At 43.3% G+C, this 12638-nt stretch overlaps 1 protein-coding gene across 1 annotated transcript in view; it reads right to left on the bottom strand.

The window, feature by feature from the left end:
* RFX8 (regulatory factor X8) overlaps positions 1-11681 on the bottom strand; it is a 63693-nt gene extending 52012 nt beyond the window's left edge. Inside the window, exons 1-2 of the mRNA XM_049651341.1 lie at positions 11305-11681; positions 4135-4258 (exon numbers count right to left, since the gene is read on the bottom strand). Of these exons, the coding sequence (XP_049507298.1) occupies positions 4135-4258; positions 11305-11378 (198 nt within the window). The 5' untranslated portion in view covers positions 11379-11681. The remainder of the gene's footprint in view (positions 1-4134; positions 4259-11304) is intronic.
* Between the last annotated feature and the right edge of the window lie 957 nt (positions 11682-12638).

Raw genomic sequence — 12638 nt, 5'->3', positions numbered from 1 at the left:
AGCAGGAAACATACACATGAATGTTCACAATAGCAAAAAAAAAAAAAAAAAAATCTGGAACCCAGATGCTCATCAGTAGGACAGTGGATGAGTAAACTGTGAAATATTACACAATGGCCAATGAATCTAGATAAACCTTAAGATAATATTAAGTGGACAGAGTCCCAAAAGATGACAAATAACATGATACCACTTTTTTAAAAAGTTAAGCCACAAAAATTAAAAATATGCTTTTTAGAATATATATATGAAATAGATTAGACAAAGAAAGTTAAATACCATATAATCTCACTTACATGTGGACATAAAAAAATAAAACAAAACAACAACAAAGAAACAAATTCATAGATGCAGAAAACAGGTTGGTGGTTGAAAGAGGCAAGAGGCAAAGAGACGAGAAAATGGGTGAAGGTGGTCAAAAGGTTAGCAAATACATATAAATGCACTATAACTCTTTTTTAAAAAGCAAGGTGATGAGGAACAGGTTGATGGTTCCCACCAGTGGGGCAGGCAGGGAGATGGGACATGGGACCACTGGTAATGTGGTTCATTTGTGGTGGTGATTTCGCAGATGTTTACCACGTTGTTAAAAAGGAACTAAATAATCAGATGGAATAAGGCCATGCATGGATTCATGATGACAGTGTGTCATGAACCAATTCAATTCTGTCCATCTGAGGGCCACCGCAAAGAAGAAGGAATGAAAAAAAGGAAAGAATGAAGGGAGGAATGGAAGATTTTGAATTGGCATCACTGTCGCCTGGTGAGCAAGCTCCTTGTCACCCACACCATTTCAGCTCAAGCCAGGTGGCTGCCCAAACTGGTATGGTTGTGCAGGTTGTGAGCTGCACCAAGGTCCCTGATAGGGAGTTGAATGGGTTTTCATCAGCCTGTGCTCTGCTTGCCAAGCAAGATCCTGGGGAAGGACTGTGTTTGCCCAGAGGAAAAGCACAGAAATGTGCTGCCCCATCACCCAGCTCTAAGCCCTGTGGCTGTCTCTGTCCAGAGAGGGCATTTTGTTCTCATAAAAAGCTCCACCCAGAGGTACTTTCAAAGGGATCTTGCACTGGGTGTGGAATTGGACCAGGTGAACTCTAAGTTCCCTCTGAACTCAAGGATATTTTTCAGGGACTAACAAGTGGAAAGAGGTCTGACTCACAATTCAAGAGACTAGATTTGACACTGTAGGGGAGCAAAATTTGCCACCCAAAAATGGGTCTCTTTAGTATGTGGATTATTTTAGGCCGATTATTTTTAAGAAAGAGAAAGCTCAGGAAGAATCTTTGACCTTTCCCCTAAATGCATAAAAGCATTTAGAGGATCTGCTGTCCTCTAAGGGAGGTATCACCATAGATAACTACAGTATAATATTAACTAGGTGTGGAGGACAGGGAGGGATTTAACAAAATTTGTTTGTTAAAATTCTTCTATCATTTCTATATGGCTCAGCTAACATTTGTTTATCAAACATTTACTCTTTTTCATCTTCCTGTGAATTGCATTCTTTCCCTTTTGAGGTCCCACATTCACACCCCCTTCTCCTTAGCTCTGGGTGGCATATAAGCCTCAATTGCCTGACCATAGGGAATCCTTACACATACATAATCAAGTTTGATTTTCTCCTGTTAATCTGTCTCTTGTCAATTTAAATATTAGACCAACCAAAAGAACCTGAAAGAGTAGAGGAAAATTTATTTGCCCAAACACAGCCCAAGCATTGCAACTAGCTGTGGGATCCTCAGCCTTAATCACTGCTGATTTGTTCTCTTGACCTCTAACGCTGCTTGCCTCGGCCGATGGCTGTGACACAAGACAAAGCAGTAAAGATGCCAACTGTTTCCTCCCCACCCACATGTCCTTCCTGCAGCCCTCTCTTGCCAGACTGTTATGATGTCGGGCACTGGGGCAGGAGTTCAGGTCCAGCATCATGGGAAGCACCATCCGAGCAGCTAAAATGGGAAATCAGGAAGTCAGTGAAGGAAACCGGCTTCTGGGAAGGGGCATGGGGCAGGCCAGTGGAAAGGAGCAGAGTCCCAGTGGTTTAAGGATATACTACAGAGAAAGTAAGAAGATACCTGGTGACTTACAGTCTAGTTGTGGGCTGTCTGAGATGGGAACCCCATCAGCCACACATGGCAACTCTGCACTTGAAATGTGGTTAGCCCAAATTGAGATGGCCTGTACATGTAAAATACGCACCTGATTTTTGAGGCTTAGCCTGAAGAATGAAAAAGTAACTCAACGATTTTATAATACAGATTCCATGTTGAAATAATATTTTAAATATTTTGGGTTAATTTTAAAATAATAAAAATTAATTTCACCTTTTAAAATACTTTACGGGGCACTTGGGTGGCTCGGTCGGTTTAAGCATCCAACTTCGGCTCAGGCCATGATATCTCATGGTTTGTGAGTCAGGTTCTGTGCTGATAGCTAGGAGCCTGGAGCCCGGAGCCTGCTTGAGATTCTGTGTCTCCCTCTCTGTCTCTACCCCTCCCCCACTCACATTCTGTCTGTCTCTCTTTCAAATATAAATAAACACTAAAATTTTTTTTTAAATAAAATAAATAAAATACTTTAAAAATGAGGATACTAGGGTGTCCTAAATTATATCTATGTCTCCCATTACATTTCTGTTGGGCAGCAGTGGACTAGACTCTGTGAAACCCAAACTTTTTATTGTAGGATTTAATGAGATATCCTTTTCCTTTAAAAAATTCTCCTTTTAACTTGTTTTGAGTTGGTGTCTGTCTATTCCTAAAACCAGATGGAAAAGAGTCTTGGACATAAATACAACTTCATGATTGGAAGTTATTATTGTTAATTTAATAACAATTAAGTTCCATGATTCTATTAATTTTTTCCATCAACAAATCCTATTGGCTCTGTTTTCCAAATATATCCAGAATTTGACCCCTTTTCACTGCTACATCCCTGTCCACTCCCTGCCACCTGGGCTCTTTTCACCTCCCTGATTTGACCTCAAGGTCCTGAGAACCATCCTGGTCCTCTCTCCCTGTTCTCCTCCCTCCAGCTGTTGCAGCCTCTGTGCTGCTTAGGCTCCTTCTCCCCTCAGGGCCTTTGCCCTAGCTCTGCCTGTGCTGCTCTCTGTTCGTATATCCACATCCTCACTGCCTTATCTCTTTGAAGTCTGGACTCAAATATTACTTCTTTTAAAATTTTTTAAAAGTTATTTACTTGTTTTGAGAGAAAGAATGAGTGGGGAAGGGGCAGAGATAGAAGGCCACAGAGGATCTGAAGCCGGCTCTGTGCTGACAGCAGTGAGCCCGACGTGGGGCTCAAACTCATGAACCGCTAGATCATGACCTGAGCCAAAGGTGGATGCTTAGCCCACTGAGCCACCCAGGTGCCCCTCAAATATTACTCCTGAGGGAAGCCTTCCCTGTCTGTCTTCCCTAAAATTACAACTCTTACACACACACACACACACACACACACACACACACACACTCATCTCCTTTGGCTCTATTAGTCCCCTTAGCATTTATATTATCTAATATACTATGCATTTTATATTATTTGTCTCCCCTAAGTGTAATAAATTGACTAAATTGACTAAGGGCAGGAATTTTTCTTTGTCTTGCTCATTATTGTATTCCCAGCATCTAAAACAGTGTCTGGCACATAGCAGCTTCTCAATAATATTTGTTGTATGTGGAGGGTCTCAGAGAGACTATCCTTGTGCTAATAAATCTTTGCTCTATATTATATGGTCTACACAAAGCTCCTGACAGAGCCCTTAACCTTCAGAAAGGATATTTAAAAGTGGCTCTTGGAGTTTGTGTGGTGCTAGATGTTGGCATTTCTGTGCAGGGAATAATGGCCCAACAAACCTGGCTGAGTATTTGGAGCATTTAGAGCTGCCATTGTTGTTCTTTCTTAGGCATCACCCCACTCCTTACCTTTCCTGGCTTCTCACTATTAAGTGTGGACAAGGGACAGAATGGCTTTTCAAAGAAGATAAAGAAGTATATTAACTATCTGGTTGGCTTCCTAGAGTGAAGCCAATTATTCCAACTGAGAACCCAAATAAACTATGGTATTTCCTCACCAATTCACTTGCACACGTTTTTTTTACTCAATGAATACTCTTTTTTTATCTTTACAACCTACCTTCCCAAATGTGGCTGGATTGACTTGGGTCTGAGCATTGTGACCACAGGTCTCCACATAAATCTCATACATCAGGCAACGAGGTACACTGTACCCTTCACAAATACAGAAATTGTCAACCAACCTGTGGGGAGAGGAAAACAAGGCAGAGGAAATTGGCATTGGTTTTTCTAAAGTAGGACATTTTGATAAGGATCAATAGTCAAACACAAGTGTGGGATCCAAGGAAATGAAACCTGTTTAATTCATTGAATGCAAAGGCTCACCAATCAGCATCAATAACATACCTTTTTGTTCTCAGCCCAGAGTTAAATATATTGATTGTGGGCCTTTATTTTTTTTATTAGGTCTTTAATTTTAATTCTAGTATTGTTAACATACAGTGTTATATTAGCTTCAGGTGTACAATATGATGATTAAACAATTCTATACATGAGTAAGTGCGTATCATGATAAGCGTAGTCTTTGACCCCATCACCTTATTCACCCATCCTCCCCTTTGGTAACCATCAGTTTGTTCTCTATGGTCTGTTTCTTGGTTTGTCTCTCCTTTTTTTTTCTTTTGCTCATTTGTTTTGTTTCTTAAATTCCACATATGAGTGTAATCATATGGTATTTGTCTTTCTTTTATTCTGCTTAGCATTATACTCTCTAGATCCATCCATGTTGTTGCAAATGGCAAGATTTCATTCTTTTTTATGGCTGAATAATATTCCAGTGTGTGTGTGTGTGTGTGTGTGTGTGTGCGTGTGTGCGTGTGTGTGTATCACATCTTCATTATCCATTCATCTATCGATGGACACTTCAGCTCTTTCCATAATTTGGCTACTGTAAATAATGCTACAGTAAACACAGGGGTGCATGTATCTCTTTGAATTAGTGTTTTTATATATTTTTGGTAAATACCCTGCAGTGCGATTACTGGATCATAGCATAGTTCTATGTTTTTTAATGTTTATTTATTTTTGAGAGAGAAAGAGAGACAGAGTGAGAGCAGGGGAGGGCAGAGAGAGAGAGGGAGACACAGATCTGAAACAGGCTCCAGGCTCTGAGCTGTCAGCACATATCCCAATGCAGGGTTCGAACTCACGAACTGTAGATCATGACCTGAGCCAATGTCAGACACTTAACCGACTGAGCCACCCAGGTGCCCCTGGGTAGTTCTATTTTTAACTTTTTGAGGAGCCTCCATACTGTTTTTCATAGTGGCAGGACCAGTTTGCATTCTGATTGTGATCTTTTAATTATCAACATGGTGGGTTTTATTGTCGTTTTGTTTTGTTTGTTTTTTGGTTTGTTTTTGTTTTTGGCATGTAGGAATATTAAAAAGAAGCCCAAATTATTGGCTCAGCAGACACTTGGCTCAGCAGCCAAGATTTCTGTGGCTAAAAAGTGGGAATTATGTATTTGCTCTATCACCCCTGCAGGTGACTGCTGGAGCCAGCACAGCCTGCCAGTCCCTGTGTGCCTGTGACCCAGGGCACATGTGTGATGCTTTGCCTCCATCCTCCAGTTGTTTGCACAGTTTTTAAACCTGAGTCCTGTAGGTCAGGCCACTATATTTTGATCTTTTAAACTGAGATGAGATATAAAATGCAAGAAACCAAGAGACAGAGAGGCAGTACACTTTCACTCTTCAGCTGAGTGGCATTTATGTGATCTGCTGCACCCTAGGCCTCTGCTCAGGGTGGGGTCTTCACTGCTCAAGTGCTCCCACGCCCGGGGTGGGGGCAGGTGGGGGCCCCTTGGCAACCAAGGGCTCTGCCTGTGGCTCACAACCCACAGCCAGCCCTCTGGGGACAGCCAGGTCCCTGTTCCAGCAACCGGTATGTGTGTGGGGCAAGAAGTGAGGGAGACTGAGGTCCGAAAGTGTGGTCCCTAGTGACATCTGATCACAATATTCCCTGTCCTAGTTGAGGAGAGACTCTCGGGTTCTTCTCATTCTCTTTCTCTTTTAGAGAAATATGCAAAGCAAGCCAATATAATTTTTAAACATAGAAGAATTTTTCAGCAGGAAATTTACCAATATCTCTTCTTTCTCATTGATGATATACAGCTTATTTTCTGGGATGAGGTATGCTGAGGCCCAAATTTACTTTCCCTGAGAGCTAAAGACCACAGTCACAGTTGTTGACCCATTCATTGGCTTCCTAGGAAAATGAAAAAACAACATATGGTGGAGGGTGGGGGAGGAATCTTTGGCCCTGTATCTGAGGTGTATAAATGACCACAGGCCAGGTGGCTTAAAACAGCAGAGATTTATTCTCTCACAGTTCTGGAGGCTGAGAGTCCAAAATCAAGGTGTCCATAGGAATGGGTCCTTCCAGAGACTCTGAGGGAGAATGTGTTGTATGCTCTTCTCCTAGCTTTTAGTGGTTGCTAGATATACTTGGCATTCCTCGGCTTATAGAGGCATTGCACTCATGTCTGTCTCTGTCTTCACCTGGGCTTCTCTTCTCTGAGCGTCCTCTCTCCTCTTCTAAGGAGGATGTGAGAGATTGGATTTAGGGCCCAGCCTACTCCAGCATGATCTCATCTTAACTAATTACATCTGCAAAGACCCTGTTTCCAAATAAGGTCACATTCTGCGATTCCAGATAGATATGCGTTTGGGGGGACACTATTCAACCCAGTTCCTGCCCAAGGAGGGGGTTTTCTGAGAGTCTTCTTAACATCATTGTGAGAAGGGGACACTTGGGATACTTCACAATGGCTTAAATCTAGCTGCTCCGGCACCAATTACCTGGCTCAATCTTGAATACAGGATGATGTCTATTGGTGGGGTGGGAACAGGGAGTAGCAAATTCATATAACTAGGTGATGTCTGTATACACTTTTTGTCAAGACACCACTTGCTGATACATGAAAAACCCATACCTGAAGTAGAACAAAAAATAGCTATGCTGTGGAAGCTGCAGCACAATGTGATAGATGTTAAGTTCAAACTCACTGTTGCTTATTCATAGCTACTACTGATTTAGTCACAGAACCGTCTCCTTAAAAAAGAAACACACAAAATATTCACTCCTTAAAATGAACTCTAGTTTAAATTTTTGCGAACTGCTCTTCCTCATCATGGAAATTCATGTGTTCCAGGCCTCTGTGAACTGTGTCCTCCTCTTTCAAAATGGCATTACTGAGCCTGCTGGGTGCACAAGACTAAATAATACTATCAATAAGAATAACGGCGAAGGTCTGCGATGAGACTTTTTTCTCTGTCACACACCTAAACAAAGGACTGCTTTTTGGCTTTAAGCCTTGCACTGCCACTTGGTGACTTTGCTGCTTTGATCCTGGCTGCACCCCATTTCAGTCTATGTGCCTTTGGTCATTTCCCCAAAGTCCTCAGCCAGATCTCAGAGACTGGCCTGTGGTGGGCAGCCAGCATACATTAACTGGGAAAAATGGAAGGTTTGAAAGAGGTTTTAGTTTGTTCAGTCTGAGCATCTATTTGGAGTCGTGCCTTTACTTCAGCTCAAACAGCAGTTTGTTCAGCATTCAGTCTCCTATGCGCATAGGAAATTACGATCATGAGTATTACCCAAGGCTTTGCACCTCATAGACCCATGCTTAAACTCTGATTCGGAGAACCCTCATAGGGCTTTTGTGACCGGAAAACAAGCACGTGATGTGCCTAGTACACTTGCAGGCACATGGAAGCTCTTATTGTTACCATTTCAGTGTCCACCTCCAAAACCTTGAGCAGAAGCAAGAAAGACATCCATGTTGGTAGACTGGTAGCACAGAAACACCTGTGATAAGTGAGCCTGACTTTCAACTCCATGTGGATCCAAGGAGAGGCTGACTGGGGATGTGTAGGCAGTAAGGCTGGGAAGAACCATTGGCAGGTGAGATTGGTTCATGATTTCACACTGTGCAACCAAAATGTCATTTGGTGGTCCATAATTATAAAGCTTGTCCCGGTATGGAGTGAATCTGATCACTGAATTCCTTGCTGAGCTGCATAGGAACTGTATTTTCCAGGTCTCACAATCAGATGAAGTTGATTGCTAGGATCTTAAAAACATTCATGACGTTCTCTTCATTTGAGTGATGGGCAGTCTGATAATAACCAACATCAGAGCACACATACCTAGCCCTGCGATTCTCACATTTTCTGAGTGCTCCTTTTCATGGCAAAGAAAAACATAACTCTGGGAATTACATATGCTGGGAATTATAGTACCCTTTGATTCAGCCTGATCAAAAATTCTTATGAATTCTGTATCTTTCAAAATAAATTTGCATTTCATTAATTTCCATAGTCTTCAGAAATTTGGGAAAGCCATATTATATGTGGGAGACAGTTATTTTAGTCTATAGCCAGGCTCAGCATGCATTGGGATTAGAAGATGCTTAGTTTCCTCGGAGGTGTGAAGCCAGGTGCCCCACCCAGCCAGACCTGTTTGGTCTGCACCCCCCTAGCAGGGGAAGTCAAGTCACTGGTCTTCATCCCTTTGTGCTCCCCGGAGGTCTGACCACCTCTCTCTCAATTTCTATAGTCCTTCCTGTCTGTGAAACAGAAAACGTCTATTACTTCTATTCCTGGAGACAGTTCCATTCCTTTCAGGACCTTTCTCCTTGGAGAATTTATCATATGCTTATGACAGTGGCACTGAAGCCTCTAAGAAATGTTGAGGACCTGACTAGTGACTAGAAAATGAAGTAATGAAGTAATGCTGAAAATGGAACATTTCTTCCACGTGACAACAATCAGCCTCCCTTGACTTTCACTGGGAAGCCTGAGCTGTTTCTGAGTGTCTGGACAGCTCAGCTGCCAGTCAGTACCCACTGCTGCTCTTCTAGGAAGCTGGTCTCCTTGGGCATCTTTAAGACCTTCCAGGATACCAAGGCTCTGGATTACAAACTGAGCGGCTCTATTGCATGTGCGTTTTTAAAAAAATATATATATTTTTAATTGTGATAAAATACACATGTAACAAAATTTACCATTTTAAAATATACAGTTCAGTGGCATTAAGCACCTTTGCATGGTTGTGCAACCTTCACCACCATCCATCCAACCAAGTCTTTTCATTTTGCAAAACTGAAATTCTGTACCCATGAAACACTAACTCCTCATTCCCTGTGCCCCAGTCCCTGACAACCACCATTTTACTTTCTGCCTCTATGAATGTGACTACCTTAGGTCTCTCATACAGGTGGAATCACATAATATTTGCCTTTCTGTGACTGGCTTATTTCATTTAGCATATCTTCAAGAGTCATCCAATATTGTAGTATGTATCAGAATTTTCTTCCATTTTAAGGCTGAGTAATAGTGCATTACATGTACATATCACATTTTGTTTATCCATTCATCTGTGGATGGACACTTGGATTATTTCCACCTTTTGGCTATTATACATAATGCTGCTATAAACATGTGTGTGCAAAAATCTGTTTGAGTCCCTGCTTTCCGTTCTTTGGGGTACGTACCCAGGAGTGGAACTGTGGGATCATAAGGGTAGTTTTATTGTCAATTTTTCTGAGGCACCGCCATACTGTTTTGTATGATCATATGGCTGCACCATTTTACATTCCCACCAACGGTGCACACGGGCTCCAATTTCTCCATGTCTTTGACAACACTTGTTATTTTCTATTTTTGTTTGTTTGATAATGGCCCTCCTAATGGGTGCAAAGTGGTTGGGGCTGTGTTTTTAACGCCAGTGTTAAAACCACCAGTACCAATGATCTGTTAAACATTCTGCCTCATAGACTGGATGCCTAAAGAGAAGCCCTCTACAGGAAACTATGCCTCTCCTCACCTCCATTGCTTCACTTCCTCCTCAAACTTGAAGAACGTGACCCCTGTGTTTTACAGGCCTGCAGGGGTAGGAATTCACAGCATAGGACTTGAATTAGTTCAGCTCACTGCTAAAATGGTCTACAGTATCCTAAGCGATTTAGGGCACCTGCACTGTGGGCAGCCTGCATTGTGTCAGTTCACAAGCAATGTTAGGAAGGTGTCCAGGTATTTTTGAATCTCTAATCATTCTTTCAAGTCTCTGGAATATAATGCAAACCCCAGAAACTCCAATTTACTAAATGGTGACCTGGAATAGTTGACAAAGGCATCCTCATAGTCCTTTCTTCCAAGAAGGAGCCACTGTGCTGAGGGGTCTGAGTTAGTGAGTGTAAAAGAAAGACAGCACTGCTGTGTAATATTCTGAAAACACCGTGTGGGCTCTAATATGTATTTTTTTGATTTTTTTCTTTTATGCAAGATAAAATATATCAAACATTTTCTTTTGGAGGAAAAGGGTAACCTTTTAGGCCTTTTCATGTTATAATCACAAACACACCCTTCATTTTTCTATTTCACTCATATAACTTTTTCAAAAAGCCTTTCCTGAGAAATATTTCTTAAAATCTTGTTAAAAAGTAATCAGATTCTTCTATTTATTCTGCTATTTATTCACCTTTTAAATGTTAGGCTTTAGGTTTTAGGACTGGTTTCAATTATTTTCCTATTTATGAAAAGCTACAAACCCATGAGTTCTTCAGTCCCAAGGGCTAATGATAATTTTTCTTTCCAGTTTTTCTGCCCCTATTTAAATAGCCAGAAGTGAATTTTACAAACAATGTGGAATGCATTGTTAAAGCTAAAAATTGCTTTGCTTTAAGTTAGAAAACATCCCATTCTGGATCTCATACCAAGGGGAAACATTTCCTCTCAGGGCCAACGCCCACGTGCCTTCAGATGTATATGTAAGCCAGAGTCCAACCAACAGGACCCCTGGTGGGGGGCGGTCTGGATTGCTTCCCGCGGTCAGTGTGACCAACAGGGAAGTCCTCCCACGGAAAACCCACACCAGGAGGGCTTTTACTGTGTGTGTGTGTGTGTGTGTGTGTGTGTAAGTGTGTCTTGAGTCCCATCCAGGGCTAGGCTCGGGCAAGCCAGCATCAAAAGGCGCTGGTCCTGGGTGTGAACGTCTATCCTTCCAGAATTTTTTTTTTTTTTTTTTTTTTTTTAATCATCAGGGCTCCTGGAGCGCAGACGGTCGCTCCTCACACTGGTTATTGGCCCCAGGTCCTAGGGACAGCAACGGAGGAAGTGAGGTTTCCCCCCTTCCCTGCACCACCTCTTCCATTCTACGGGCCCAGAGCGCCTCCCAGCCCTGACCTCGAAACCCGGCCGGGTGGGAAGGCGCCCGGGCCGCTCACCACTGGATGATGCCGCCGTGCACGCCCCGGGTGCCCACGCCGCCCGACGGGGAGGCTGGCACATCCTCGGCCATGGCGCAGACCCGCGCCCGCCGCACTCAGGCAGGGAGCGGGCGGCGGCGCTGCACCCGTCGGGCCGCCGCCGCTCCTCGGTGTTTACTTTAGAGCGGGGCGCGCGGCGGGCGCGGGGGCCGGAGACGAGACAGAGAGGCTGGAGAACCCTGGCGCGCGGCGGAGGCTCGTCGGTCACGCGCTGCCGCCAGCTGCGAGGGTTGGTTGGGGGCGGGCGGGGTCAAAAGATCGAAAGACAGAAATACAGAAGGCGCTCTTCTCACCTTGCTGCCAATCCATCAAACAAAGGAGGAAGCAATAAAGAAAAATCAGTGTATAAGTTTCAAACCAGGTCGCGGTGTTTGACTAGCAGTGGTCTTCAACCCTGCCCGCACTTTGGAATTACGTGGAGTTTTGAAAAATATTGACGCCCTAGCGCCAACACCAGAGGTTCCGATGTAATTGGTCTGGGGATGGGAGGGGCCTGCGCAAACCGGCTTTTACAAACTCCCCAGGAGTTTAGTGATGCTAGAGTGCACCCAGGGCTGAGAACCACTCGTCCCGAGTTTTGAGGGGAGCGGGCATCAGGACTTTTGAGAGGACGACCCCAGGTTACTCTAGTGGTAGCTCCTGTTGGGAATTGCTTGGAGTGATCCCCCAAACCTGCAGCCAGATGTTGGGAGTCTTTGCCCTCAAGAGCAATATGTTCACGTCGGTGCTGCACGATGTTTAACTGCTTACTCTCTCCCAACCTCGCTTCTCTTATCAGGGATTGTGTGATTATTGTAAGTATTAAGTGAGCTAATAAATGCAGGGCGTGTTGCATGAAGAAGAGCTCAGTCAGGCAACCGTTACTTTGGCTGCTGACTGCTTATAAGTTCTCTCATAAGGATTTCTTCATCTAGACTAAAAATACACTTGACAACTCAACAACAGCAACAACAAAACAGCCCAGTTAAAAAATGGGCAAAGGGGTGCCTGGGTGGCTCAGTCGGTTAAGCGTGACTTCAGCTCAGGTCATGAGCTCAGTTCGATCCCCAAGTTGGGTTCTGTGTTGACAGGTCAGAGCCTGGAGCCTGCTTTAGATTCTGTGCCTCCCTCTCTCTCCCTGCCCCTTCCCGGCTTGTGCTCTGTCAATTTCTCTCTCTCTCTCTCTCAAAATTAAATAAACATTAAAAAAAATTTTTTTAAATGGGTAAAGGACTTGAATATTTTCACCAAAAGAAGACATACAAATGACTTCATCATACAATGACATACAACATGGAAAGAGGTTAAATATC

Source organism: Panthera uncia (assembly GCF_023721935.1).
Source record: "Panthera uncia isolate 11264 chromosome A3 unlocalized genomic scaffold, Puncia_PCG_1.0 HiC_scaffold_11, whole genome shotgun sequence".
In the NCBI taxonomy this organism is placed as follows: domain Eukaryota; kingdom Metazoa; phylum Chordata; class Mammalia; order Carnivora; family Felidae; genus Panthera; species Panthera uncia.
Note: the sequence above shows the minus strand (reverse complement) of the source record. Positions and strands in the feature narration are given on the sequence as shown.